A 27,101-nucleotide genomic window follows, 5' to 3' on the forward strand; every position below is an offset into this window, starting at 1 on the left:
TCAATACTGTGCTTTCACATTCTGATCTGAGTGTAAAATTATTTTTGCTACTACTGTTTGTTAACTACAATGTTTGGTGATATAAATTAAAGGAAATATTACACTTGGTAGGTTTTAAGACAGATAAAATTTGCTGTAAATAATAAGCGAAAGGCATTCAGAAAAAAAATCATACTAGGCCTCCACCTCCCAAAAGAATTAATAATCACTGGAATATACATACCTTGTGAAATACAGGAGAGTATCATCAGCATAATAGAAGAATTTTACTAAATTACCATAAAGATGACCGAGTTACTAGGCGCACATACCAGATGTTTTCACAGACACTGTGAAACTTGTTATATTTGTGTTATGTAAATGCTGCTGACCTGTTGGTTATATAACCAAATATTCTAGTAGGTAAAAAGATGCCATAACATAACATTTCATTATGTTTTTTTGAAGGCAAAAAATGGTCATTCACCTTCCCTTCAATCTGCTTATCTGCAGCGCCTGGTACAGAGTGAGTACATACCAAGTGTTTATTCGCTGAACGAAGAAATATCCCCAAGGACATAATTATGCCTGCCTCAGCTTCAGTTCTTCCCACTGTTTCCTGATATCCCTGACTGAATGAAGGTTGCCTCACTTTCCCAATCCCCTGTATAACTCTTACAGCTTTTACCACACTAGGTCTACACCACAGATATTCTGAAGGCATCTAAGCCCCTAGCTAAACTATAAGATCTTTGAAAAAGGATGGTGTCTGACTTATCCTTTAGCCCTAATATTACCAATATAACTATCAGCTCCCCAGTCCAAGGAGTGTATTTTGAAAAATTATTTTTAGTATTATAATTTCAAATTTGTAAAAAAGAAAACTCAACATGTTTTCCTAACAATAAGCACAAAACATGCAACTTGACCAGGCCTTCTGGCTGCTAGAAATATGATAAAATGGGGCCGGAGGAGGAAGCACAGCAGATTCTCTCAGGGTACTGCTTTCTGAATTTACCCAAATGGGGCATTTATTTTAAAATGCTCAGAAACATTGCTTTTTTTTCCCCCTTAAAACATTAGGCAAAGTGTCTTGCTTTTAGTAGGCGCCTATCACATATTTGACGAATGGAATTTCTTATTTGGGGACAAAAACACAAACACTTTAAAACAGAAGAAAAAAAGAAATACTTCACATACCAAGATATGACTTTGCTAGAGAAAAAAAATATGTTCTTTTTAAAGACGTAATAATAGCATTTTCTCCAATACTTTAGACTCGTGAGAAATTTTCTAGTATTTAAAAATGGTACCAGGAGTCCCATTAATTCTATCAGAAATCTCAAATTGATGTGAATAACATCCTGGCTTCATAGAACAGAAAAGAATTTGAGAGATGTCTAACAAATTTTTCATCTGTACCCATGGCCTCATTCTCTTTGAGAAAAATAAGGCTTAGAGAAAAGATACTGTTCAATGTTTAGCCCTGGGTAGCTTTGAGACTGAAACTCAAATCTTTTCATTCTGGGTCAGCATGCTTTCCATTGAGCCTTAATCTAGTCTATTTTAGTTCCCTATTGAGATTCCCAAAATTCAACCCAAGTGTCATTCTCTTACACATTTACTTAAAGTGTGATATATCTACACGTCATTGTGTACATTCACCCAACAAGCACATCATACAGATCTTCTCTGACATATAGATCCTGAAATATACATGCCATATTCAAATGACTGCCCTTGTCAAGGCCTTTTTTCCTATCAGTCCTAGAAATGGACTGGATCTGCTTTATTTCCTAAGGCCAATGGCTCTGCCTTTAGGCTCCTCCCTTGAGGACTGTAATTCTAGCTCCATTATTTCACTGTCTTATCTTCTGCTAGATTTCAGATAAATCCACATCTTTTGCCTCCCGGAGTTGCTGAGATGTGTTTAAAAACCCTTCTAGGCACAGACCTTGACAAAAATGATTCTAAAAAATCAGGCAGTTCAATATTCGCTGTGAAGATATCTTTGCTTTCATGCAGGCCTTTCCCACTGATTCCTGAGTCTATTTGCAAAATTGACTATTAACGCTTTGTAGTTGGAAACAGTGGATAGATATCTGAATAAAAAATATAAATTAAAAGTAACAAAAAGACACCTTTTTTTTTTTCATAGAACTCATGGCCCCTTCTGTTTTGCTTTTTAGAAAAGGAAAGAATTCCATTAGAAGAAGACTCAACACACCTATAAAAATAGAACTTCCCATTAGATTCTGAATAGCTGACATTCCACAGGAAGTATGCACAAGTACCACATTGCCAAAACCATCATCAAAAGGACAAACACAGAGAACATTCCTTCTTCAGGAATTCAAGTAGTTATTTTATCTTGGAACTGATTGGCAAAGTGACTTCCAATTTTTCCATGAGTATTTCATTGATATCTTTAAGATCATACTTTTCTTAACTATGTTTAAAACGTGCATTTTTCTAAAGCTACTTACTTTTCTTCTTCCTAGAATACCACCACCACAATTAAATAATTTAGAGGAATTATTTATTTATATTTGTTATAATCTCTTTTTAGTTATTGAAAATCTACACTTTTAGCCATTGATTTCCAACTGTCTCTAAAGCTGAGTGCTTTACTGGATTGTGTTTAACTAGTTTATTAATCTCATTTACTGGAAAAGCATTTTGATGAGAATTACTGATAACTCTCCTCTTAAACTTTAAACATTGAAGAATAATTGCAACAGATTTCAAAATAACAGCAGATTTCATGTTACTATGGTTCAAACGTAAACTCTACATTTTGGTTTCAGAGACATTAATAGCACAAACAAATATCATTGCTTCAGATATGATCCACCGTAATTGAAAATCTTATTTTGTTTTCACATGAAATGCTTTCTTTATATGTTCTGCACCAATTACTAAGTGCTGAATTTTTAAAAAAAATGGTGCACTTTAAAAATAAACTTTATTCTAAACAATGTGATTCTTATCATTCCCTCCATTTAGTAAGGAAATCTTACCTTTAAAAATCTATAAAATTTAAAACATGGATATAAATAACTTGATGACTGTGGAAAAGCGGCATGGCATGGGAAGAAGGATGCCTCTTTCTTTTATATTTGGCCTAACACTGAATTGCTTTTTGGAGCTGAAGGGGATCAGAATATGCCCTGCCAAAATATGCCACTTTGGCATAAGGATTATATTGAGCTAAAGGCAAGTGAGAATCAGCAAATACAGGAAGAATTCTCTACTCCACGCCCTTAATCTGCCTAAAAGCAGGACATAAATTTCCCTTTGAGGAAGGTGTCTGCTTCCATCTAAGCAATTCTTACCATCTAAGACAAGGAGTTGACACCCTGAGTCTAATTGCTTCTTTCAATTTCATGTCTTTGCTGTGAGCTCATGTGCACATAAATATTAATAAAAATGTTGTGCCTTTTCTCCTGTTAATCACTATCTTTTCTTAGTTTAACTCACATGCCTTCATGCATTGAACATAAGAGGGCAGAGAAAAAATTTTTTCTCTCTGACTGAGCTGTGAACCCAATTAGCCAAAGTGGAGAGGGAAGGCGGAGGGGCAAATTAGGGGTTTGGAATTAAGAGATACAAACTACTACGTGTAAAATAGATAAGCAACAGGATATACTGTATAGCACAGGGAATTACAGCCATTATCTTGTAATAACTTTTAATGGAGTATAATCTATAAAAATACTGAATCACCATCTGTATACCTAAAACTAATATAATATTGCAAATCAACTATGCCTCAATAAAAATAAATAAAATGAATATTTTAAAAATAAATAAATTAAATTAAAAAATAAACCCAGTTCTGAATGGTGGTTTAGGTAATGAGCATTAGCAAAAGTGTTTTTTTATCCTAGTATTCATCACAGCATGAAAGACGTATCCCAGTGTATAATGCCATACGCTTGATTATACTGTAAAGGAGATCTGACAAATTAGACCTATCATGAAATCACAACATGTCTAAAAAAATGGGGTGGGGGCATTTCTCTCACTAAATAAAGAGAAAAAAAAACCACAAAAAACCAAAACCCTGTGCTCTCAGCCCTGCACAGCAGTAAAGAGGCACTTCCCAGGGGTGTCAATTGGGGTTGAGTAGGAAACCTGGGCTTCTACCCCCACTTGTCAGTAATAAGATGGCACCTCCTCACCCCTGCCATTGTGATATCAGAGGAGGACTGTTAAAAAGATGATTTAAATTAAATTCAGAGTCTCATAATACCCAAAATGTCCAGGATATAATACAAAATCACTCATCATACCAAGAATCAGGATAATCACAATATGAATGAGAAAAAACAATGAACAGATACCAATATAAAGATGACAGTGCTGTTGGAATTACCTGACAGGTTTTTTAATCAGCCATAATAAAAATGCTTCAGCGAACAATTATGAACACACTTAAATGAAAAAAAAGTAGGAAGTCTCAACAAAGGAATAGAGGATACACCAAACAACCAAAAGTCAATGGTAGAGCTGATAAAAACACAGTAACTAATAAAATTTTAAAAACTCAATCGATGAGCTCAACAGCAGAATGGAAAAAAACTGAGGAAAGGATATGTGAACTTGGAGAATATAAATTACCCAATCTGAACAAAAGAAATAAAATAAATTTTTAAAAAATTGAACAGAGCCTCAGGGACTTATGCGACTATAACAAAAGATCTAACATTCATGTCCTCAGGGTTCCAGAAGGAGAAGAGAAAGTGAGGCTGAAAAAGCAATCAAAGAAACAACGTCTAAAAATCTTCTAAGTTTGGCATAAATCTACATACTCAAGAGATTAAGTGAATATCAAATAAGATAAACTCTAAGAAATTCAAGGCAAGACACACCATAGTCAAACTTCTAAAAACTATAGACAAAGGTACATTTTTTAAAGCAGCCAGAGAGAAATAATACCTTATCTTTAGGGGATAAGCAATTAGAATGATAGAAGATTTCTCATGAAAAACAAAAGAATCCAGAAGGAATTGGCCCAACATTGAAAGAAAATTACTGTCAACCTAGAGCTTTATATCTAGCAAAAATATCCTTCACAAATGAAGAGGAAATCAAGACAGTCTCAGAAAAGGAAAACAGAATCTGTTGCTAGCACATCTATACTCTAAAAGAATGGCTACAGGAAATTCTTAAAGAAAGGAAATCATAAAAGAAGGAATGCTGGAACATCAAGAAGGAAGAAAGAACAACGGTAAAAGTAAAAATATGAGCTTTGAGAAAGACTTGAAAAGAAGAACTAGTGCAACTTGGAGTGTTGCCAACCTACAGCCACATGAACAAGACAAGAATGGAACGTGACTGTGGAAAGAACCTTGTGCAGCAGGACTGTGCGTATCCAGAGATTTAGTCTCTATTCTCTAGCAAGTATGTGGATCACCAATATGGCAGACATGTTTGGTTGCCCATCCAACAGGCAAGACTTCCCTTCCTGCTACAGATTGAATTTATGATTGGTCAAAGCCAACTGCTATAATTCTATTCCCTTTACTACTACTTGGTTCAGACATGTGCATGAGAAGCAATTCTAAACAATAATTCATTATCAGCTATCTTCTGAGGGACTGCTGGGAAAGGTTTTCCCTATAAATAAAAATATATGCAATGGGATTAATGTTTCCTTTTCTTCTGACTTTGGAAGTCACTGTGATACCTAAAAATGAGGCAGCAAACTTGAGGACATTAAGGGGAACCTGAGGGTGAGGACAAACCCACATACTACAAAGAACAGAGAGAAAGATGGAATGAACTTGGTTTCTTAATGACATCATTGGAGGGCTGAATTAACCAAACTTAGTACTAACCTGTCATTAGACACATTTTACATGAAATAATAATTTTTTTCTTATCTATTCCCCAAATATCACATTAAATGCTAGAGAGTAGTCCATCATATGAATGTACTGTAATTATGCAACTGATTCCCCATTATTGGATTTATAAGTTGGTTTTCTTTTTTTTTTCCACTATAAAGGACAATGCAATAAACAGCTTTCAGTATAAACTTTACCTGAATTTAGGGTAATACTTTCCATGTACTTTGTTCTGAGAAGGAAAATTACTAAGTTAAATGAAATGGACATTTTTGATATGGAGTATCAATTTTATTTTCAGAAAGTGTATCCTTATTTAACCCCTAGCAGCAATGCGTATGGCCTGTATCACTATATCCCATCCAGCCAGAGGGGATGCTGTGGCCTGCTCCCCAAGAGCACTGTTTTCCCTTCATTCTTATTGATAGAACCTTGGTTTATAAATCCTGATTAGTCTAAGTCAATCTTGGTGACTCCATTCTCCTTGCAAGTGATTGGCGAGGGGTAGGCATGTGACCTAGCCCTGGTCAATGAGATGATTATTGGGAGGCTTACTAGGTGAATTTTTCATTCTTAAAAAAAAAAAAGAGAGACAATGTCTTCCACTATAAATTACCATGTCTCCATGTAATAATTTGAACCATGCCAGTCTGAGAACAAAGCCAGTGAGCTGGGCTAAAAGATGGGAGGTTTGATGATGTTGTTGAACCCCTGAATTAACCAACCTCAAGGGTCCATGAGCCTTCTTTTTATATAAGATAATAAGTTACAAACACTTCAAAAAAATTCAATGGAAAATTATGCTTATGTATAATCAGCCGTCTTTGTACTCCAAGGTAAAACTGAGAACTACTTATGATATCACAATGAACAATCCCAAAGGAGACAGACTCATAACTGTTTCCCTTATGAAGATTAACTTAAATTTTAAATAAACAATGCTGAGCATTCACCTCATTTCAAAAGAATTAGAGTTGAATGTAATTTGAAGAACATTTAAAAATATTAAAGGGTCATTAATTTGGACTGTAACTTGGAGAAAAATCATCCTTAATTCAAGATCTTCAAATAGACAGCAAAAATAAACAAACACAAAGTATGTTGTACTTACAAATCAAACACCAAGTAATGGAAGCCCTCTTCCGATATGCTGTCGTGAAGTCGCACTAAAACAAAAGAAAAAAGGAAAAAGAGAAGAAAGTTTGTGTTATATGTATGCCAACAATCAACATTAAGCCAAGACTTTTAATAGGCATCTGTCTCCTAAATTAAAATGTTAGCAACACTATTTTAGCTTCTGATGAGTCAGCATCCTTTATAGCAGGGCTTCGGTTCAGACAGACCCAAGGTTTAAGTTCTGGTTCTGATAATTATTAACTGTGTGATCTTAAGCAAATTAATTAACTTGTAATGATAACAGTACTTATATTTTATAAAACGGTTGAGAATATTAAATACAACAATACAAGTAAAATAATTCGCGTATTGCCACGCCAAAACTAAATAAAAGTCAATAATTGCTATATCTCCATATGTCCAAAGTTACCAGGCTCTAGCAATTCTTCCACTGAGAGTCTCTTCCTTGTCATTCCTTTTGCTATTATCCTAGAGTCTTAAGAGTCTAGTAAATGGACTCCATGCCTCTTACTCTCCCTTTTTTTCTGGGAAATTTCTATATAGCACTCCCCAGCCAGCCAAAACAGTTTTTATTATGCTACCTCTAAGAGCAAGTCGCCAAAATCTATTTACCAAATCATCAGCCAAAAATGTACAGCTAGAGCTTTTAATAAAATAATCTACTTTAATAGATTTAGTATTAAGCATATTAACGCTACTCTAGATTTTCCAGTGAGCTAAACGTTCAGTGATAACTAGCCAAAACCAAAGTTTCTCTCTTCTGAATTTAAAGTACTCATTGTTTACTGCAAAATAACCACACATGCAAAACTCACTTACTTTTTTTTCCTGCTATTTATTTTTGCCTAAGCCCCCTGACTCCCTTAGATGGTAAACTTCCTAAGTATCCAATCACTTAGGGGGGCTTGGCCTTCACTGGGAGCAACGGAGGCCAAGAAAAGCAACAAACTCATAGGACACAAATGCTTTTGAAAAGTCACCAAAAAAGGATCATGATTTCTACTATGACCTGTCCTTAGTACTTTCCCCATGCAGTGATGACCACCATATGGAAAATGTGGATTCAAAAGAACACTTAGATGGTCACACAAGCTACTATAATCCACAAAGGGAGTTTGCAGTACCCATGACATTCCCAAGGTCACAGACATAACAGAATGTCCATTCTTTACAATCCAATTCCATCCCCTTCAGATATCATCCTTGGCTCACTATTAAAATTTTTTCTGAATTCCTCTCCAGAAATTTCTCCAAAGTAGAGAAAGAGAGGCTTTTGCTTCACCTATAATTATGGATTATCATTTGTAAAGTGTGAGTTTTCTGTTACCATGAACATGAGAAGGGGGCCCATAATGCAGGCACTTGGGAGTGTGGCCACTGCAGCTCAGTCTGAGCTCCTCTATTTGTCTCTAGAGCACGCGGAATGTAAACACGCTGCAGCATCCCTCCCCTTATCTTATTTGTTTCTCATAGTGTCACCCTTGAATTCATGGATGCAGCCTATTTTACTTTTATTAACAAACTCTAATACCTGTCCTTTCTTCAGGACACAGAGTTTCTTTCTCATCAACACTATCAAACAGGAACCATATTTCATAAGTCTTTGCATCCCTCACAGAGACTTGGCAAATAGTAGACAGTCTTTCGTAAAATTGGTTTTGAGCATTTACTATACCAGGCGCTAGGCATTCTTCCCACTCTTTAGACAAACATTTTCATCAAAGCTCAGTATACTTATGTCTGAAACAAAATGATTGCTATGCAAACAATTCTCCTGTAACTTTACTTGTGTGAAGGGTATTCTTCAATTTGCCAGTATCAGAGGTCACGTGCTTCATCCATAAATTCAGAGTGACACTAAAGATGAGGAGAGGGACACTGCGGTGTGCTTACATTGCAGTCATGTGTTTAATTTGCCTGCTACCTTTGCTTAAACTTATGCCACCAAAGAAAATCAAAAGTTTAGCTCAATGATGAGTCTTCTGCACAGTCATTCAGCACAGTAAGGAACTCACTGGCTTTCTTATATGACACAGACTCACAGATATCTCATTGAGCAGCTGTAACACAACCTGTGTTTAAACGCGTTCAAATAATGGTATGGCTACTTGAAGAACTCAGACAGTTACTCTGTGAAAATAAGGTGGATTTCTATACTATCAAAGTTAAAATGAAAAGCAAAAATCACAATGTGAGCTGGAGGAAGTGACCACTTTTTTCTCACATTGTCGCAAGGTAAAATCTTCAATTGGAGATGAGATCTCAGGTTTTCAGATCAGAGTTATAGAGCTAAACAGAGGTGGATATTTCAGGTCCAAGTGGAGAAGCAGTACTAATTTCTGGTTATAGCTGGAATAAAATTTTCTTAGTTTGACTACCACTACCTTATTAATACTTGGAATTCATCATCATTTGGAAGTAAGTTATTCTTTGAACAAGTCAAGAGTTGCTCAAGCCTGATAATCAAGCACATACATTGTTTTGGGTCAAAACCAGTTTCACAAAAGCATTTTGTCAGCAAGTACATGATAATGGTTAAAAATAAAAACCATCTGACCAAGTTCAATTCTTTTTCATCACACCATTCTAAAATAACCTCCACTGTTTCTAACCAGCCATTTGACCAGGTAAGATTAATTCTGAATAAATTTTGTTATGATACAGTGGAAAAAAACTAGCATCATCTTTACTTGGGATAAATACGTACACATTTTTATAAACCTAAACAGTGTAACAGTTATCTAGGATAAACATTTAAATTCTAAGGCATTAAGTATGAGATTTATAATGGGGAAAAAGGTGTTTCTGAGGCTAAAATATTTCCAAAGTTTAGCTGACCCAAGGCCTAATCGTTTTCCTCTCTCTCTTGAATGACAGAGTTAGTATAAATCCCTGAAACTAAACATAGTAGGGCAATGCTGCCAGTGTTATCATAATACTAACAGAGTAATTCATACAGAACAGATTGTATTGCATCATAATCACTGGTTCTCAGCTCTAAGCAATACTCCTGGTTATAAATGAGGTAGATTTTGCATTTTTAGTTGGCTGTGTTGCAAGGATTGAGGTAGTTGGGTTTGATTCACATACTGGGATGTGAATATGGCAGCTTTTAAGTCAGATACTTTTTATATTCTCATCAGCAGTTAATTATATTTCACAGCTAGAGCAAGCATTAGCCAAGTTAGGCCATGCAACGTGCCAAGCCTTCGAAAAAGAGGGATGCCAACGTTGAGTTCATTTGTTAACTTAAATATATATATTTATTTACCTATTTAATATATATATATTTAATATATATATTATATTTTATATATATATTATATTATATATTATATATATATATACATATATATATATATATATATATATATATATATATATATATATATATATATTTACTAGTTTCAGACATTGTAACAGCCAAATGGCAACACTCTAGAGAGAAATTTCACCTCAACCATTACTCCTGGCTCTTTTGTGACAAAGCTGGTCATTTCTGGAGAGAAAACTTTTCAGATAGAAAACAAAGAAGCACTGAAAACCAAACTCAAAATAAAACTAACATTTCTAGAAAACTGAAGGTAAACCTGCATAGATGCTTTGTTTTGCTTAATCCCTATTTCTTATAACATGAGTAATACATTTAATAAAACAACACCATTTTAAAAGTCTCCCCAGTATAAAAATACTATTTTAGGTTGTGTGTATTTGAAAAATATATGCACTCTATTTCTTTGAAATATGAAGCCATGCATATATAGTTTATTTTATTTTAAATTAAGTAGAAAGATAAGCAGATAAAGATATATAGATATTTCTTTTGTTGTTATTGTTGTCAAAGTCCGTAGTATTATAGCATTTATACTTTGATTTTCTTTACTTGTCTTAAGAAACTTTTAAAATTTGGGCATAAAAAGTTTGGAAATTTGACTTAGCTGTCTAAGGCAAACTGATCAGACACAGAAACTACAGTTTGTTCTAATTTTAGATATTTGAATACATAAATTTCTGAAGTTGCATAAGAGATACATATTTTGACAATATACTGAGCGATATGACCCATTAATAAATACCAAATAAGCCACTATCCACTACTCAAAAATGAAAATAACTTTAGTACCAGAAATCAAAAAATTGTTTCAATAACATTTCAAATATTTTTTCTGAAGTGACAAGAAAATCTTTGTAAACTTAATATTAATTAACATTAAATTATATTTAAAAGCAATTCATTGCTAATATGAAAAAGTTATTAAAGTTAAGAACTTTCTGAAAAAAGCAAACATAATTATTACATGAAAATTCAGTGGGGAATGTCACCCATGTTAATTTTAAAACTATTCTAAAAATACACAAAAAAAGCCACTGGAACACAAGATCAATCATGAAAGTCAAAGCATATCAACTCCGTTGACCATGATCTCCATTCTTATTCTCAAATTATCACCTCATTTCCTGAAGCTAATCCTAAATCCAGTTTAGATTAGCTTCAATATCTACAGTATCAGGTTAGTAACATTCAGGGCTGACTAGAAGAAATCACAATGTTTTCTAACAGTCCAGATCTATTTACAAGCTCATATTATTCAGAGGAGCTTCTGGCTGGACAAAATATCTATTACTTGGGAGAATTACAATCTAGGAAGATGGTAAAAGTGAGGAGAAATGACTAATAACTGCAAACTATATGGCCACCATATAGTTTGACACTGATCACATGACACCAAAAGAACATGAGAGAACAATCAATTTCTTTTGCATGGAAGTCATAAATGACTAAATATAGAATTTCAGAGATGTTTAATGAAATAGACAAGTAAATGGATAGTTCTTTTAATAGGCTTTCCTGCTCATTTTTAATAAAATTATATATGTGCCAGGAAATTACAGACTTATTACTAAACCAAATAATATCTAGAAATATTCTTTGTTTTCTTTGAAAAATAATTTGAGATTATCTTGTTGCACACTTTCACTTCTTGGAAAAGTTAGTAATCATTTCAAGTTTCCTTTATTTAAAAAATTTTTCCTCTTTCAATTCTGCATCAATATTTATTTTATGTATTTGAAAAAGTGATTCCAACTTTCTTCATTTTCTCTCTTCTTGCCATATCTTTCTGCTATTCCATCTTCTAATACTTATATAAAGCTAATCAGAGATTACTCATGGATATCCTTAAACAATAGGAATATCAAGAAAGGAAGAGAAGCTATTGTCATCAGATGACTTGCATATTAAAGAAATCTCTAGATGGTGCACTTTCACACTGTACTTTAATTATAAGGACCTAACAGAGCTTTGAGCTAATACCGTCCTTCTGTTGAGTTTATACAAAATGCACACACCTACCTACTATGTATCAAATGTATAAGAGTGTCTGGTGAAGTAGACAAAGAATGGCCATTTGTAATTCCTCTGATCTTACCTGAATAGCATCACTATAATACCCACTGTAGAATCCAGTACCATTTTACCACTCTGCCTCCTATAATCTGGGTCAAAAAGAAAAGCCCTATTGCTGATAATTGCCCATCAGGCTGCTCCGGTGTCTCCATATTTAATCAGCAAGAAACCAACACATTAAATGATTAAAGCAGTACAGTACTTAACTACATTTTAAGATTAATCAAAAGCTATGTTATTTATGATAAACTAGGACTATCACACAGAAGGAGTCTGTATCATGCCAAAGAATGGACCAGATAAGGATCTTTTTTTAAAAGTGCAGATCATGGCAGTATTTAAAATGAGAATAAAATATACTGAAGTGCATTTCACATTTAAGGTAACCACTAAAGCTTTGGGAAACTTTTGTTTGAGTTTTATACATATATATTACACACTTTTTAAAAAAAAAACTACAGATCACAGAAAAATGCTTGATAAGCACTGGGTCACATGATTCTATACGAGGATCCTATAAGATCCTTTCCAACTCTAAGTTTCTACATTGCTATATTTCTGGATGACTATAGCTAATAAACAGTATGGGAAATAAACAATACATTTATTACCAATACAAGGTTGAATATAATCCCCTACATTTAAGACTTTTCCTTCTTCAACATTCCAGCACATTTAAATTTAATACATACTTCATTTTATTTTGGATCTGTATTTAACAAATAACTAGAGAGAAAACTTAAAATGTTTATCTTGACAAATTAAAAATAAGTCCTTTTCAAAAATGTACTGGGCAGATGTGTTGCTTTTCTGACAACAGCGCTTGGAGAACAGAATAAATAGAAAACTTATTAGATCATCCTCTCTTTGCAACTTACTACCATATTATCTTAACACTTGCAACTGAATTTTCCCTAGAGATACATCAGCCCAAATGCTCTCATCTTTCAAACCCCTTTCTGAAAATTCACTTCTTGCATAAAGTATTTTTCCATACTTGATTCACTCCATAAGCAGGAAATAGGTGAGTTTAAAATTCTACTAAAACGTATTAAAAATGCAATGTAAAACTGTACCCGTAATATGTTATCTCAATATTTTTCAATAACTATTTTTATACTGAAAGTACTTAAAGATATCAGTCTATTTCCTCTGGATAATATACATAAACATGAAGCACACGAAAAAGAACATACTCTAATCTTAGGCTCAAAATCGAGGAAAAACATACAAGTTATTTATAAACTTATTCATGAGTTGGATATCACTGGAATAATAAAGGATATTAATATATATAGCTACAGGCACTGGTATACTAGTCAGTGCCAGTAAGCACCAGGTACCTGGTAATATGATTTTCGTTAACCCCTGAATGGAACAGTTAGTTCACCTAGGTCAGTGGTTCTTTTTTTCAAGTAAAGAATAATTGCCCGTTTATCATGAAATCAAGGAAGTTATAATGAGTGCCAGACATCTCAAACATTTGGTGCATTTGCTTGCCTCATAGACGTCTCAGAGCAAACAAGCCCAAAGAACTCACAATCTTCTCCCTAAATCCTGCTCTACCCCAGTGTCTTCCATATCTTTCCAGTTGCTCAGGATAAAAAACCTCAGTGTAATTTTGACTCTTTTCTCTGATGCCGAAAATCCAATCTGAAAGCAAATCCTTCAAAATACATAAGGAAAAAAATTTTTCTAAGTTTCTACCCTGCCCCTCATTCTCCTTACCACAGCAGCCAGAATAATCCTGTTAAGAGTAAAATCTGATTATTGCCCCTTTGCTCAGAACCCTCCAATGGCTCTCCAACTGACTCTGAGTAAAAGCCAAAATCCTATTCATGGCCTACGAGGTCCCACAAAGTCCATCTCCGTCCCCACCATTTATCTGCCTGGCGTGTCCTACCACCACTCTTCCCCTGGCTCACTGCACTCCGTCCACACTGGCCTCTTTGCTGCTTTTGGAGAAAGAACTCAGGGCAAACTCCCGCCTCAGTCTTTGCACTTGCCGTCTCCTCTGCCTGGAACTCTTTTTCCCCAGCTGTGGTTCACTACCTCATCTCTTTCAAGTCCCTGCTCAGCTTTTCACCTGTTTTTGTAAATAAAAGTTTTACTGGAACACAGCCATGTCCGTTTGTTGATATATTAACGATGGCACTTTCAAGCTAGCACTGCAGTGTTTAGTAGTTGCAACAAAGACCCTATTGCCATGAAAATGAAAATATTTACTATTTGGTCCTTTACAGAAAGAGTCTGCTGACCCCTGGAGTAGAAGAAAAAATTGTTGAAAGGAAGAAGACAGCTTGTTGAAAGGAAGAAGAAAAAATTGTTGAAAGGAAGAAGACAGAGGCCAGGATGTGACACAGACGATCTACATGACTAATTAAAGCCACCGACAGTGATGGTTAGAAGTGGGGAAGGAGAGAACATAGTAAGTCAGCTCTTATATAATACAATAAATGAGTAGGGGTACCAAGGCAATGGTGGGAAACTGCGGCCCTGAGTAGTATAGGATGTTGTAATCTGAGAAAATGTGTTTCAAAGATGGGATGGTGGAAGGATGGAGGTGGGGGGACACTGAGGGGGGAGGTATTAACAGTGGTTATATAAAAGCAGTGAAGAACAAGAAAACACCTGGGCACCACCAGGTTCAGGGTTATGTGGAGGACAGAGTAAACAGCCAGCACTGTCCAGTGCTATAGCACACTCAAGAGAAAGCCAGACTGCAGTTAGCACAAGAAGAAATGAACATTCAGAGACCACTGGGAGAACAGAGGGCACTCTGCAGAGATTATGACATAAGATTTGTTATTTTATAAATAACGGGAAAGGGAAAACTAATAAAGGTGCTAAAAGTTGGCGATTTTCTCACAGTTTAGATATTAACCCAGTAGTTAATCAAATTGTTGAAGATTTTCTCTTTGATAGATTTTCACATTTAGTTTTCTTTTTTAGAAGAGACATTTTAAAATACGTTAATTTTTAAAGACCACATTTAAGGAATATGAGTTTCTGTCATTTTATTACTATCATACTCCTAGAGGGTTCTAAATCCTATTAAAAATGTTTATGCATATGTCCTGTATTTATAGCACCTAAACTACTTACAGGACAATAGTTAATCTGATTTGATTCTTTCATATCATAACAATTTTAATATCTTCTTGCTCAGTTTTAATTAAGTTTTCTTCCTGGCTCTTGTTTACCAGATAGGAATGCTGGAAAAAAATGAATGAAGAAGATACATCTTTAAATTTGCTCTCAATGAAAACTACATGGCATTAATTCATTTTATTTTTTTTGATGGAAACTGATTCTGCCGTCTCTACTCCTAAGCAAAATATTATGTCAAACTGACCTTTCATCATGAACAAAAAATATTAATATATTCTTTAAATACATTTCAGATTTATTGGTAAATATTTTTACCTCTATAATCTTGACCACAGTCTTCAGTCAGAGACTCTAAGCCAATGGGATAAATGTTTAAGGAGCTTTATGAATGTTCTACCTAAGATTTTTAGGAAACAAAGTTCTTGGTAGAGGGGAGTAGTTCATTTCTTCGGTTAGTCAGCTGATTTTCCTGAGTGCTACATGCTGGGGATATAACTGTCAACAGGTCAGTGGTGATCCGGCCCTCATACAGTTTTCAGTCTTTGGGACAAAATCATCTTGCTAATTTTGTGACTCTAATTCTAGATGATCAGAGTCCCAGCTAAAGCATATCCCAATAGTTAACATTTTATGGTCATCTCACTACCCACAGCTATGGGAGCATACGAACATGTTACTATGTGGCAAACACATCTAAATAGGCCATTGGCTCTAACTAAATGCACGATAAAATGTCTTCATCTATATGGGGCTACTAAATCAGCAGTCACTACCCACTGACCAACTGACTTCATCAAATGTGTTTCCCTGATTTTTCTTTTTTCCTGAATTGGCTTGCTATTGAGAAAATTTAACAAGTCATTTAACCTAAAAGATACATTTCCTAGTAAACATTAATTTAACATCCCCTGTGACTTACCAAATCCATAGCCACAAGGCAGCCATCATTTCAAAATGCAAATCTGATTACATCACCCTTGCCCAGCTTAAAATTTTTCAATGGCTTCCTATTGATTTGATATTAAGGAGCAAACTCCTTGACATGACTCATTTATCATATAAATTATCACCCAAACTGGGACACTGTGAGAGTGAAAGAGGGTGATTAATTGTCACACCAGTAAACCAGGACGGCCCTGCAAAACAGGTTAGCCTGGTCACCCACCCAGAAGGCTCTCTCCCTCTTCAACTTCCCTCCCTCTTTGCCTCTAGCAACAGAGGTCCTCTTTGAGACTTGGTACTAGTTCCCTCTTGTAACAAGCCACATCTTCATTGTTAATACTGTTGCTTGGCATCCTCTTTCCTCCTCTCCAGGTTAACCCTCGTCTATCCTTCAGAATGTACTGGGTTGGCCAAAAAGTTCGTTCATGTTTTTCCATACAAACAAACTTTTGACCAACCCAATATTTTCAGCATCACCTCATCAGGGAAGTCCCCTCTGGCTCCCAAATAAGCTCTCATAGCACTGCCCATCTCTCCTTCACAGAACTGGTCACACTTGCAATGATGCCTTTGATTGTGTGATCGCTTGACTAACATCGTCTTTCCTGCTGAACAGATCCCCTCAGATGACTACAGTCATATGCCCCTAGGAAATACTTTCATGGCATCAGACACCTCTGTTAAGAATATATATATATATTCCAATCCTGAGAAAACCATAATTCAAAAAGAGTCACGTACCACAATGTTCATTGCAGCTCTATTTACAATAGTCAGGATATGGAAGCAAGCTTAGTGTCCATCGACAGATGAATGGATAAAGAAGATGTGGCACATATATACAATGGAATATTACTCAGCCATAAAAAGAAATGAAATTGAGTTATTTGTAGTGAGGTGGATGGACCTAGAGTCTGTCATACAGAGTGAAGTAAGTCAGAAAGAGAAAAACAAATACCATATGCTAACACATAAAAAAAAAAATGGTTCTGAAGAACCCAGGGGCAGGACAGGAATAAAGATGCAGATGTAGAAAATGGACTTGAGGACATGGGGAGGGGGAAGGGTAACCTGAGACGAAGTGAGAGAGTGTCATGGACTTATATATACTACCAAATGTAAAACAGCTAGCTAGTGGGAAGCAGCCGCATAGCACAAGGAGATCAGCTTGGTGCTCTGTGACCACCTAGAGGGGTGGGATAGGGAGGGTGGGAGGGAGACGCAAGAGGGAGGAGATATGGGGATATACGTATATGTGTAGATGATTCACTTTGTTATAAAGCGGAAACTAACACACCATCGTAAAGCAATTATACTCCAATAAAGATGCTAAAAAAAAAAAAAGAATATATATATACTCCAAATAGACAAAAGGACAAATACATGTCCCTTGAATATCATAATAGGACATTGTCTAACTGGCTCACCCAAGGGTTATCTAATTCTCTAGGATAATATCTTTGTTCTGATTTGTTATTTATTATTTTTTAGGCCCTAATCAAAAGAGTCTGTCAACTCTGGCCCATTGGCCAAATGAGGACAGCAGCCTGTTTTTGTACAGCCCATGAGCTAAAAATGGTTTTTATATTTTTAAGTAACTGTAAAAACAAAACAAAACAAAAACCGGATGATATTGGATAGAGAACTCACATGGCCCACAAAGCCTAAAATATCTACTACTGTACAGAAAAAGTCTGCCAACCTGTGGGTTAGGGTATTTCACTTGTACAAAATGGATGACAGTATGAATGATTCTTATCTGACAGGAATGCTAATGAGTGTTATGATACAGTGATGTAAATGGATTTGCAAAGGTTATAGTTTTATTGACTGCAGAGCAATAATCATTTTAGTACTGTAGCAATCTCATTCCAGAATTCTTTCTTTCCATGACTATGTATATTTCTGTTACTCATCTGTTTCTGTTTCTGTTACTCATTTCTGTTACTCATCTATGTTACTCATCTATGTTCATCTATGTTTCTGAATTAGCTTTGGCATACTGCTAGTTCCCTCACTGATTAACTAAATCTCTGATACTATAGACAGACATATAATGCTTTAATTGATGTATAGTATCACACTATATGGATATACCACAATCTATTTAACCAGTCCCCTATGGAAGGACATTTGGATTGTTTTCAGTCTTTTGTTCTTCAGCCCTATTGCTTTCACTCACCTTCAGCGAGCTTCTCATTGTTATTAACTATAACAACACATGAGCCAGGATTTCGAGGCCTTCTTTCCTTCAGAGGTAATTAACCGATAACCTGTTGTTTGTGCTTTATCCTCCAGACAAGCAGGACTTCTTACTACTCCCTAAGAAACTGACCCTATTTGACCTTTGAGACCCTAGAGCTCCCTTTCTTGGAATGTTACCTACTCCAGCCTCTGCTATGGAAACCCTATCTACCCTTTAAACTCAAATGCCAGATGCTCATGATCTGTGGATCTGACATGGACTCCCCTTCCTTTATTTTCTGTAGTCCTTTAAGTCTCACTTCAGGTACATTTAAGGAAATGACAAAGTAAAAATTACCCATTGAAATAAAGATCTGAAACTTAATCAATCTTGAGTAAGTTTCATCATTTTGGAAGTAACACATCTTAAGAGCTGATACATAATCAGGAATAGAAAACCAAAAATTATATCAAACTTCCATACAGAGTCAGGGTGTACAATGGAAACACGGCTTGAATGTAACTGATGCAAAACAAAACAAAGCGGAATCTTTTCAATCACCTTGTAATATGTTTGGTATAAGACAATGATATTCTTGCAAATTGGTAAAAGAGAGAGAAACAGAGAATAAGAATTGTTGTTGTCCCTAAGTGCCTGAATCAGTTAAAATGAACATTCTTACTTACTTAAAAGAAAAGTCAGCCATATCATTTTGCCCTGCCTTTATATATATTTAGCAATGTTCTGTTCTTAATGTGCTTTCTAACGTGAACTCTCACACAAATGAAACAACACACTGAGCAGTCAACAAGGTGTTGCCCCACGAGGTGGTGACCTCCTTGAAATCTGGTGCTGTATTTCTGCTCTCTGTATTCATTGTGACTAGCATATTCTGGCATATAGAAGAAACTGGGTAAATGCTTACTAAAGGAATGAATGGATTATGGTATCAGCATATCAGTGGGTTGGTTTAGGTTAAGTCAGTCTCCTAAGCCATCTCTTGGAGAACGATATACCCACATATCTGTAATTACAAAATAAACATAAACTCAAACTTTGGACATGTGGTGACCCATAATCAAGACACAGGCATACTAAAATTTGCCAGGAAAGCTGACTTTCAACTTCCTACAAAAAAATTAACATCCTCTTAGCTATAATAATATTTAACAAACCCTGCCTTGTCCTAAAGTTTTTTGTATGTCCTTGATAGAAGCAAAATCTCTCTTATCTCTGACCAGGCACATGGAATAATGAGGAAGTGACCACCTGCCTAGTTGACCAGATGTCTGGTGATCAATGGAGAAGACACAGGAGTTACAGCCAGATCTGACTTATCTTCTAGTTATTTACATATGCCTTCTTTAACCATGGAATGTTGAAGGCATGGAGCAAGCACTCAGTAAGTAGTTGTTCGTAATGAATTCATTTATTCTTTGAGTAAATATTTATTGTGTTCTTACTCTGTGCAAAGTCTTGCAGGTACTAAGAATGAAGCAGGAAACAAAATGTGCCTGACCTCACAAAGCTAATGTTCAAATGTGGGAAGACAGACCAATGTCAATCAAATAGGCAAATGTATATGTAAGAGAGTGGTAAGTGCTCTGAAAAACAATAAAGCAGAGTTAGGGGGAAGTGAGTACCAGGAAAGGGAGAGGGAGGGTATTTGGAAAAAGCTTCACAGATAAGGTGAATCTTGAGGGGAGTCCAGAGGAGATAAACAGAGCAAGCCATGGGGATGGCTCAGGTAAAATCAGATGGAAGACAGAGGGAATACAAGATCCTAAAGGAAGACTATACTTGATATGCTTGAGAAACTGTGCCTGGAGTAGAGGGAACAAGGGAGAGGGTAGCAAGAGATGAAGTCAGAGGTGTAGTATGAATGTGAGTGTGTGTGGGGTGAGGTGGGCGGGATATGGGGCTTTAGAGGAGGGTATTGTAAAGGGCTTTGGCTTTTCCTCTGAGCTACATGGGAACTCACTGCAGGGTTGTGAGGAGTGGGTGATGTGTCAAAACACTGTAAGGAAGCAAAGGCAGAAACATAGAGAAACTAATATAAAAAGCCAAGTGAAAGATAATGGAGTTTCAGACGAGGCTAGTGGCACTAAAGGTGCAGATGTGTTCAGACTCTGGACGTATTTTGAAAGTAGGTGCTGACAGGAACCGCTGATAGATTAGCTGTGGGATGTGAGAGAAGTAGAGGAATCAAGTAGGACATCAAGGGTTTTGTTCTGAGTAACTGATATATTAGAATAGGTGCAGATGGAGGAAGGGCAGGTTGAAGAGACGGGAGTACATAGGAAACGCTGAACATACAGCTAAATGGAGAAATCAATTGGGCAGTAGATAAATTCATTCTTTAGTAAATGAAATTTACTCTCGGCTTACCTGAATATAGCACATTAAAACTAGGTATCAGAACATTACATATAATGTTTAAGAATAAGGCTCTGAAGTCAGAATGTCTAGGCTCTAATCTTGGTTCTGTCACTTATTAACCTTTTGATCTCAGACATTTAATCTCTGTGTCTCAGTTTCTCAGTTGTAAAATGGGAATAATAAGGGGATCCTTCCATTGGCTTGTTGTGACAACTAAAGGAGATGGTATACATCTAAAGCTGAAAATAAGGCATGGTACATAAAAGGACTGGATGAATGTCATATATTATTGTTATCATTAAATTAAATGACTATAATTATTAAAGTAAAAGGAATGTTATGAAATGTTTTAAATTTTGAATCAAATACTTTTGATAAATTAATTTGCATAATATTGTATGAAATAAATTCTCTAATACTTGTGGTTGGCACTAGGCAGTTACAGTAGGATGCATGACAATAGAGTTTCAGCAGATGGATAGTCAGAGGAAGAAAAATACCTGACTGAATCAGGAAGCTTTAGCCCAGGGCCAACTGTTAAACAGCTTTCTCTCCAATCTTGGCAAAGTATAGAATAGATCTGGACCTCCATTCTTCATATGCAAATTAGGAGGCTGGAGTTAGATGGGTCTTAGCTGTTTCCTTCAGCTAGAACAATCTACTAGCATCTAACTTTAAGAAATATTTCTCATAACACTGATTATACAAATGAAGAGTTAAGCTTTTTTGGGGATTTGTAAAAAAAAATGTTTTTAAATAATAGGTTTATTGCTACCCATGAATAAGGCAGCAAATTATCACCTGGAAACTTTCCCTTATTTCTCTTAAATCATTAATTGCCAAAGGATGCTGTCTTTGAAACTAAAGGAAGTAGAGCTATATATCAATACCTTTCAAATAACTATGCTGTTAATTCTGTGTAGAAATGCGTTCCGTTAAAAGTGATCCTTTCATTTCAAATCAGTTTTCCACAATTTTTCACTACAACAAATTTTAGATTGCTTAGTATGGTCAGCTCTCATTGTTTGTGGTAGTTATGTTTTACAAAGTTGCCACAAACATCGAGTTAGCAAATACTGAACCACTGCTCCTAAGGGAAATACAGGCTTAGCTTCCTGCAAGCTTCTGGTCACATTTTGGTCAGCGAATATATGACCTTTCTTTATGCATGTTTCCATTTAAAGACACCTTATTAAATACATATTACTGACTTATTGACATTGAACCCACAGCCAACAGCACTATAGCTTATGCCTGAAAGCAGCTTCTCTACAAAGCTTATCTAATACATGCATTCTATCGTATCTTCTCCATAAGGCACATCACAGCCTTTCTGAGCTTAGAAACACTAGACAGCACTTCAGCCCTATGCTTAGGGGCCATTTTAAACAGCAAAACCAGGCACTATTAAATAGAATGCGACAGGGACACTTGTTTTGAGTATGAGAGCTAACACAAGAAGACAGCGTGTCCCCTTGTCAGTCCTCAGCAGGGAATGCCCATGCACATTGGCTGGCTCCAACTCTTTGCTGCTCTGCAGGTGTCTGTGAATGTCTGAGAATGAACACGAAAGCACCCCAAGTATTGATAGGATTACAAATAAATTTTAGCAAGCAGGTGAATTAACAGATGTGGAATATGCAAATAATGACTGACTGTGTTTATTTCCTTATGCAGCTTTAATTGATCATGGATCTCAGCTCTTTTATTATATTTATCTGCTCTCTAGCATTACAATCAAGTGTTATTAATAAACACAAATACTTAATTTTCAATGAGGAAATTAAACCTATGTAGTTAACCATTTATAAAGTAAAACTTTTTTAGATATCAATTATCATCTGATCAATCTACTCTATAAGCTTACATTTTCCAGATACAATCTTCCTAAATATTTCATTCCTTATGTATAATCATAAACACTATTAAAAGACTGTCTACATATGATGACTCTGTGTTAGATACTACATGAGCAAATTACACTGCAGTTTATAAACTACAATAAGATTGGCTTACATTCAGGAAAGAAAGAGAAAGAGAAAGAGTAAGAGATATAGCCTTGTTAATTAAAAAAAGTCATATTTAATATTAATATGAACTATGATTAACACTAAAATGTGAAAATTACACTTAAAAATGAGCAGTAAAATCAGAATTATAGGTGACCTTTCTCCTGGATTCCTGCCGTGGAACAGTGTTGTCTGAAGAGAGTTTGATATCTGTCACCTTCTCTGATCCTCTCGAAGGACTTATCTTTCCTGCTACAAAGCCTTTGAGTGTTAAAATTATTCATCATTTCATGACATATTTGGGGCTCCCTGGCAAAAACAACTCTGTAAAGATGATGCATATGAACAAAGAGAGTAGAGAAGAAAGGTATATTATATAATAAAAAATGAAGGTAATTCTTTCTAGTAAAGGTGAATTCCTTCTTTATTGTTTTCATTTTTTAAGGGCAATGAAATTTTAGAAAATAAAATGTTATTTCAGTGTCATTCTGGAAAAGTTACAATTCTTATTATCTCCTAAACAGAAAGGCTTCTAAACTAGGTGAAGGTTTGTCTGCACAATCTGAGAACAGAAAGAAAAGAGCGGCTGTACCCGGTCCTCTTGCTCCGAGTTAGCAGTAACACAAGGCAAAACCGCGCCCAACAATTTCAAGCACAGTTGGAAGAACATTTCCAGCAACCTAAAAAGTTCTTTATTTCTAGAACTCGACAAAACAAAATCTAAATAGTAAAAAAATTTGTAAGTCAATAGTACACTGGAATTAAAGGACTAATGTTTCTTATTTCTAGAATATTCTTTCAATTACATAATTCGTTAAACACAAAAAACAATGAGGAAGAAACTGTGCTAGGTGGCAGACTGAACAGAGCTACCCAATGGGCTGAGTCTCAGCAAAATTTTTATAAACTGCCAATGTAATTGAATCATCTGAATAAATAAGTTTGTAGCAGAAATTCCTAGAACCTAGGGTAATAATTTCTGTTGACATTTGTGCCATGGTCAATTTCAAAAACCAAAAATGGACTCAAAAGAATTTTAATAATTTGGTTTTTAAAGGAAGTATACAGATAGCCTTAACTAATTAAAAGTACTTTAAAGAGGGCCTGAGATTCCTCCAAGGAGAGGAGCCTTTCCAAAAGAAGAGAGAACTGAACAATTAATAGTGACTCAGTAATAAAATGGAGAGTACAGTATTTTCTATACCTCTTTGATGGGAGGGAGAAAAATAAGTAAAATTCATAATTTTAATGAGGAGAGGAGGAAAAAAAAGCAACATCGAGTACAACAAGACAGTTAGTCCAATAGTAGCAGTCACAGCTTGTCAGTAATGCCATTTGTAAGTCAGTCAGAAGCTGCATTCACAAAAATGAGATACTCATTCAGTGTCTGCTTCCCTCAAAATTCTATATGACAATGAGGTACAATCAGTACTGACTGTACTGCTGTTTCCATGTATTAATTTAACAAATATTGAGCACCAATTTGTGCCAAGAAACTTTCCAGGTATTGAGGAATCAACAGTAAACAAACCAGTCTCTGACCTCACTTCCACCCATCTGGAAAGACAGCCCAGGCATTCTCCCCACATTTGCCCAGAACAAAGTGGCATGGAGGACTAGAATATACACGATCTTCAGAAGCTTAGAGATCCAGACTTTTTTCTACCCAACACACACATGTACCTGGCCCTGTAATTAGCCTCATATAATGGTGCACAGAGCTGGGCCCTGAAAAATCAGAGCAAGAAAGAAATAGAATCCCTATCCTTATAGGAGTTTATCGACAAAGGTGATAAGTTCACAATCACTGGGCAATGGTGGGACAAGCAAATATTTATATAAAGATATAATTGATAGCTTACACAGAAGGAGAAAGCACCTTTTCAAGTCTGACTCATAAGAAAGAACTAATCAAAATCAAGGTCTTTCCTTTGATAACCACTGATACTTCCTCTCGGTGAACAGGAGTGTCCAAGTGTGAATGAATATTAGCCCAAACATTTCTGAATGTAGGTTAGACTCTAAATCCAACTTAGGTGGCATGGATATTGTGAATAACAATTCACTAGTAATTATTAAGAATACAAGAGAAGGTAAGGTCCCCTCAAGCTCTCAAATCTTATTAGATTGGTAGGAAATTGTACCACAAATAATGGGCACTGTGATAGGTCCTTTACGTATAGAATTTCTAATCCTCACAGCAATGTGAGGTAATCTTATTTTCAGGTTCACAGATTTTGCTTTCAGTAAAAGGAAGGAAAAGGAATTTGTTTCTGCAAACATAGGTTGCAGAATTGGAAGACAGAGGATTCAAGTACTGGTTGGCTGTACTTGAAAACCAGTACTTTCAAACTAGTCTTCAAAAATATGTTAATATGCTAAATATTTGTATTTAACCAACCCCTAAAGGAAAACAGTGAATATAATATGAATCAGGGAGTGGAGAAATGAGAAAATAAATGTACCCTGCTTATGCTTTCTAGTCAGTACCTTTTTGGTTTTTATGGGAAATGTGCATTTATGGTTTATCGGTAAACTTTGTCATTTATCTGTAAAGACTGAGGAGGGCCAAGTGGAATGCGACCGTACGTTAGACTGATATTCTGCTGACAGCGAGCTGTATAGCCATGTCTGTTGTTAAGGTTGACACCTGTCCTAAGTGGTTGGTTGGTATTCAGGCCGTACTAATTGTTAAATGTTTAAAATATCATTCCTAGTTGCATGCTGTCAACTCCTGATTTTATATTTCCAGCCCTGATCTCTCACTGAACTTCAGACTCATCCAATGACTATGTGACATCTCTACTCGGAAGTCTAATAGGCATTTAAAAATCTATGTGCCAGTAACTAATCCTCTCATCTTCCTTCACAACATGCCCCCACCCCAGTCATTCCCATCTCTACCTGGGGCAGCGCCATCCTTCCAGCTTCTCAGGATTGATCACCGACTCCCGTCTGCCTGTGACAACTCAAATCCAACCCACCGTATATTCGGCTCTACCTTCAAAACACATTCTGAATCTGACCACGGTGTTCCATCTCCACGGCTGCTGCCCCAGTGCAAGTCACTGATGACTGTAACTGACTCCTAACAGGGTCTCCCGGCCTCTGCTTTTGCCCTTGCAGTCCTCCGGTGACACAGAAGCCAGAGTGATGCTCTTAAACCAGAAGTCAGATCAGCTCACTTCTCTCCTCAGAACTCTCAAAGACTTCCCATCTGTCTTAGCCAGCCATAACCTCTCTATAGTACCAGCTCACTAGGAAGGAAAGTGAAGATCCTTATCACAACCTACGAGCTCCTGTCACCCTTCTGGTAGCATCACCTACAACCTCCTGTCTCCTCACCCCACATCATGCCATGCCACACTGGCCTACGTGCTGCTCTCAGCTATGCCAGGCAAGCTTCCAGTTCAGTCTCCCTGAAAGGCTCTTCCTTTGGGTGTTTCAAAGCCTGTTGCCTCATTTCCTTTTGGGCTTGGCTCACTTATCACAATCTGACCAACGACAGGATTTGTTTGTTTATCCCCAGCCCCTGCTCCAGAGAATAAGTAGCAGGCAAGGGATTTTGGTCAGCTTTGTTCGCTGCTGTATCACAGTATCTAGAAGAGTACCTAACATGATAGATATTAGAAAAAAAAAACTTGTTAAATAGATGAATGAATGAGGCTGATTCTGTAGGCCACGTGTAATTCTAAAGCTGCAAGGATTTTCCTATAATTCTTGAAATAGTTCTGTATCCAAAATCGAGTATATCCTCAGTGTTTTGTTTTTCAAAATAATGTAAAATAAAATATATCAAGCAGAATAATAGAGTTGAGTGAAAGTTAAGTATAAAGGGGAATTATTTAAAATCCCACTAGCAAGCTTCATGAACTTGTGAGCCCTTATCTTTGGTCCCTTGGTTTCATTCGTGTTTGATTTCAGAAATCCTCATAGAAAAAGCTAAATGCACTCTTTTGTTTCGGTTTGGGCACATAATCAACACTTTTTAGCAGCAAGCAAATAATAATCCGGCTATTCAGGAGATTCCCCTGAAAACTGTAGTCTGTAAACTTACTTTGGTATAAAACTTGAAGGCAAATTGCTACAAAATATCTATC

General features: G+C 35.9%; 1 protein-coding gene across 18 annotated transcripts in view; it reads right to left on the minus strand.

Annotated features, from left to right (window-relative positions):
- CAMK2D (calcium/calmodulin dependent protein kinase II delta) overlaps positions 1-27,101 on the minus strand; it is a 284,880-nt gene that overhangs the window by 143,551 nt on the left and 114,228 nt on the right. For all 18 annotated transcript variants that reach the window (XM_059923487.1, XM_059923503.1, XM_059923490.1 and 15 more), the window contains exon 4: positions 6,943-6,997. In XM_059923487.1, coding sequence (XP_059779470.1) covers positions 6,943-6,997 — 55 coding nt within the window. The remainder of the gene's footprint in view (positions 1-6,942; positions 6,998-27,101) is intronic.

This window comes from Balaenoptera ricei, chromosome 5 (assembly GCF_028023285.1).
Source record: "Balaenoptera ricei isolate mBalRic1 chromosome 5, mBalRic1.hap2, whole genome shotgun sequence".
Lineage (NCBI taxonomy): Eukaryota > Metazoa > Chordata > Mammalia > Artiodactyla > Balaenopteridae > Balaenoptera > Balaenoptera ricei.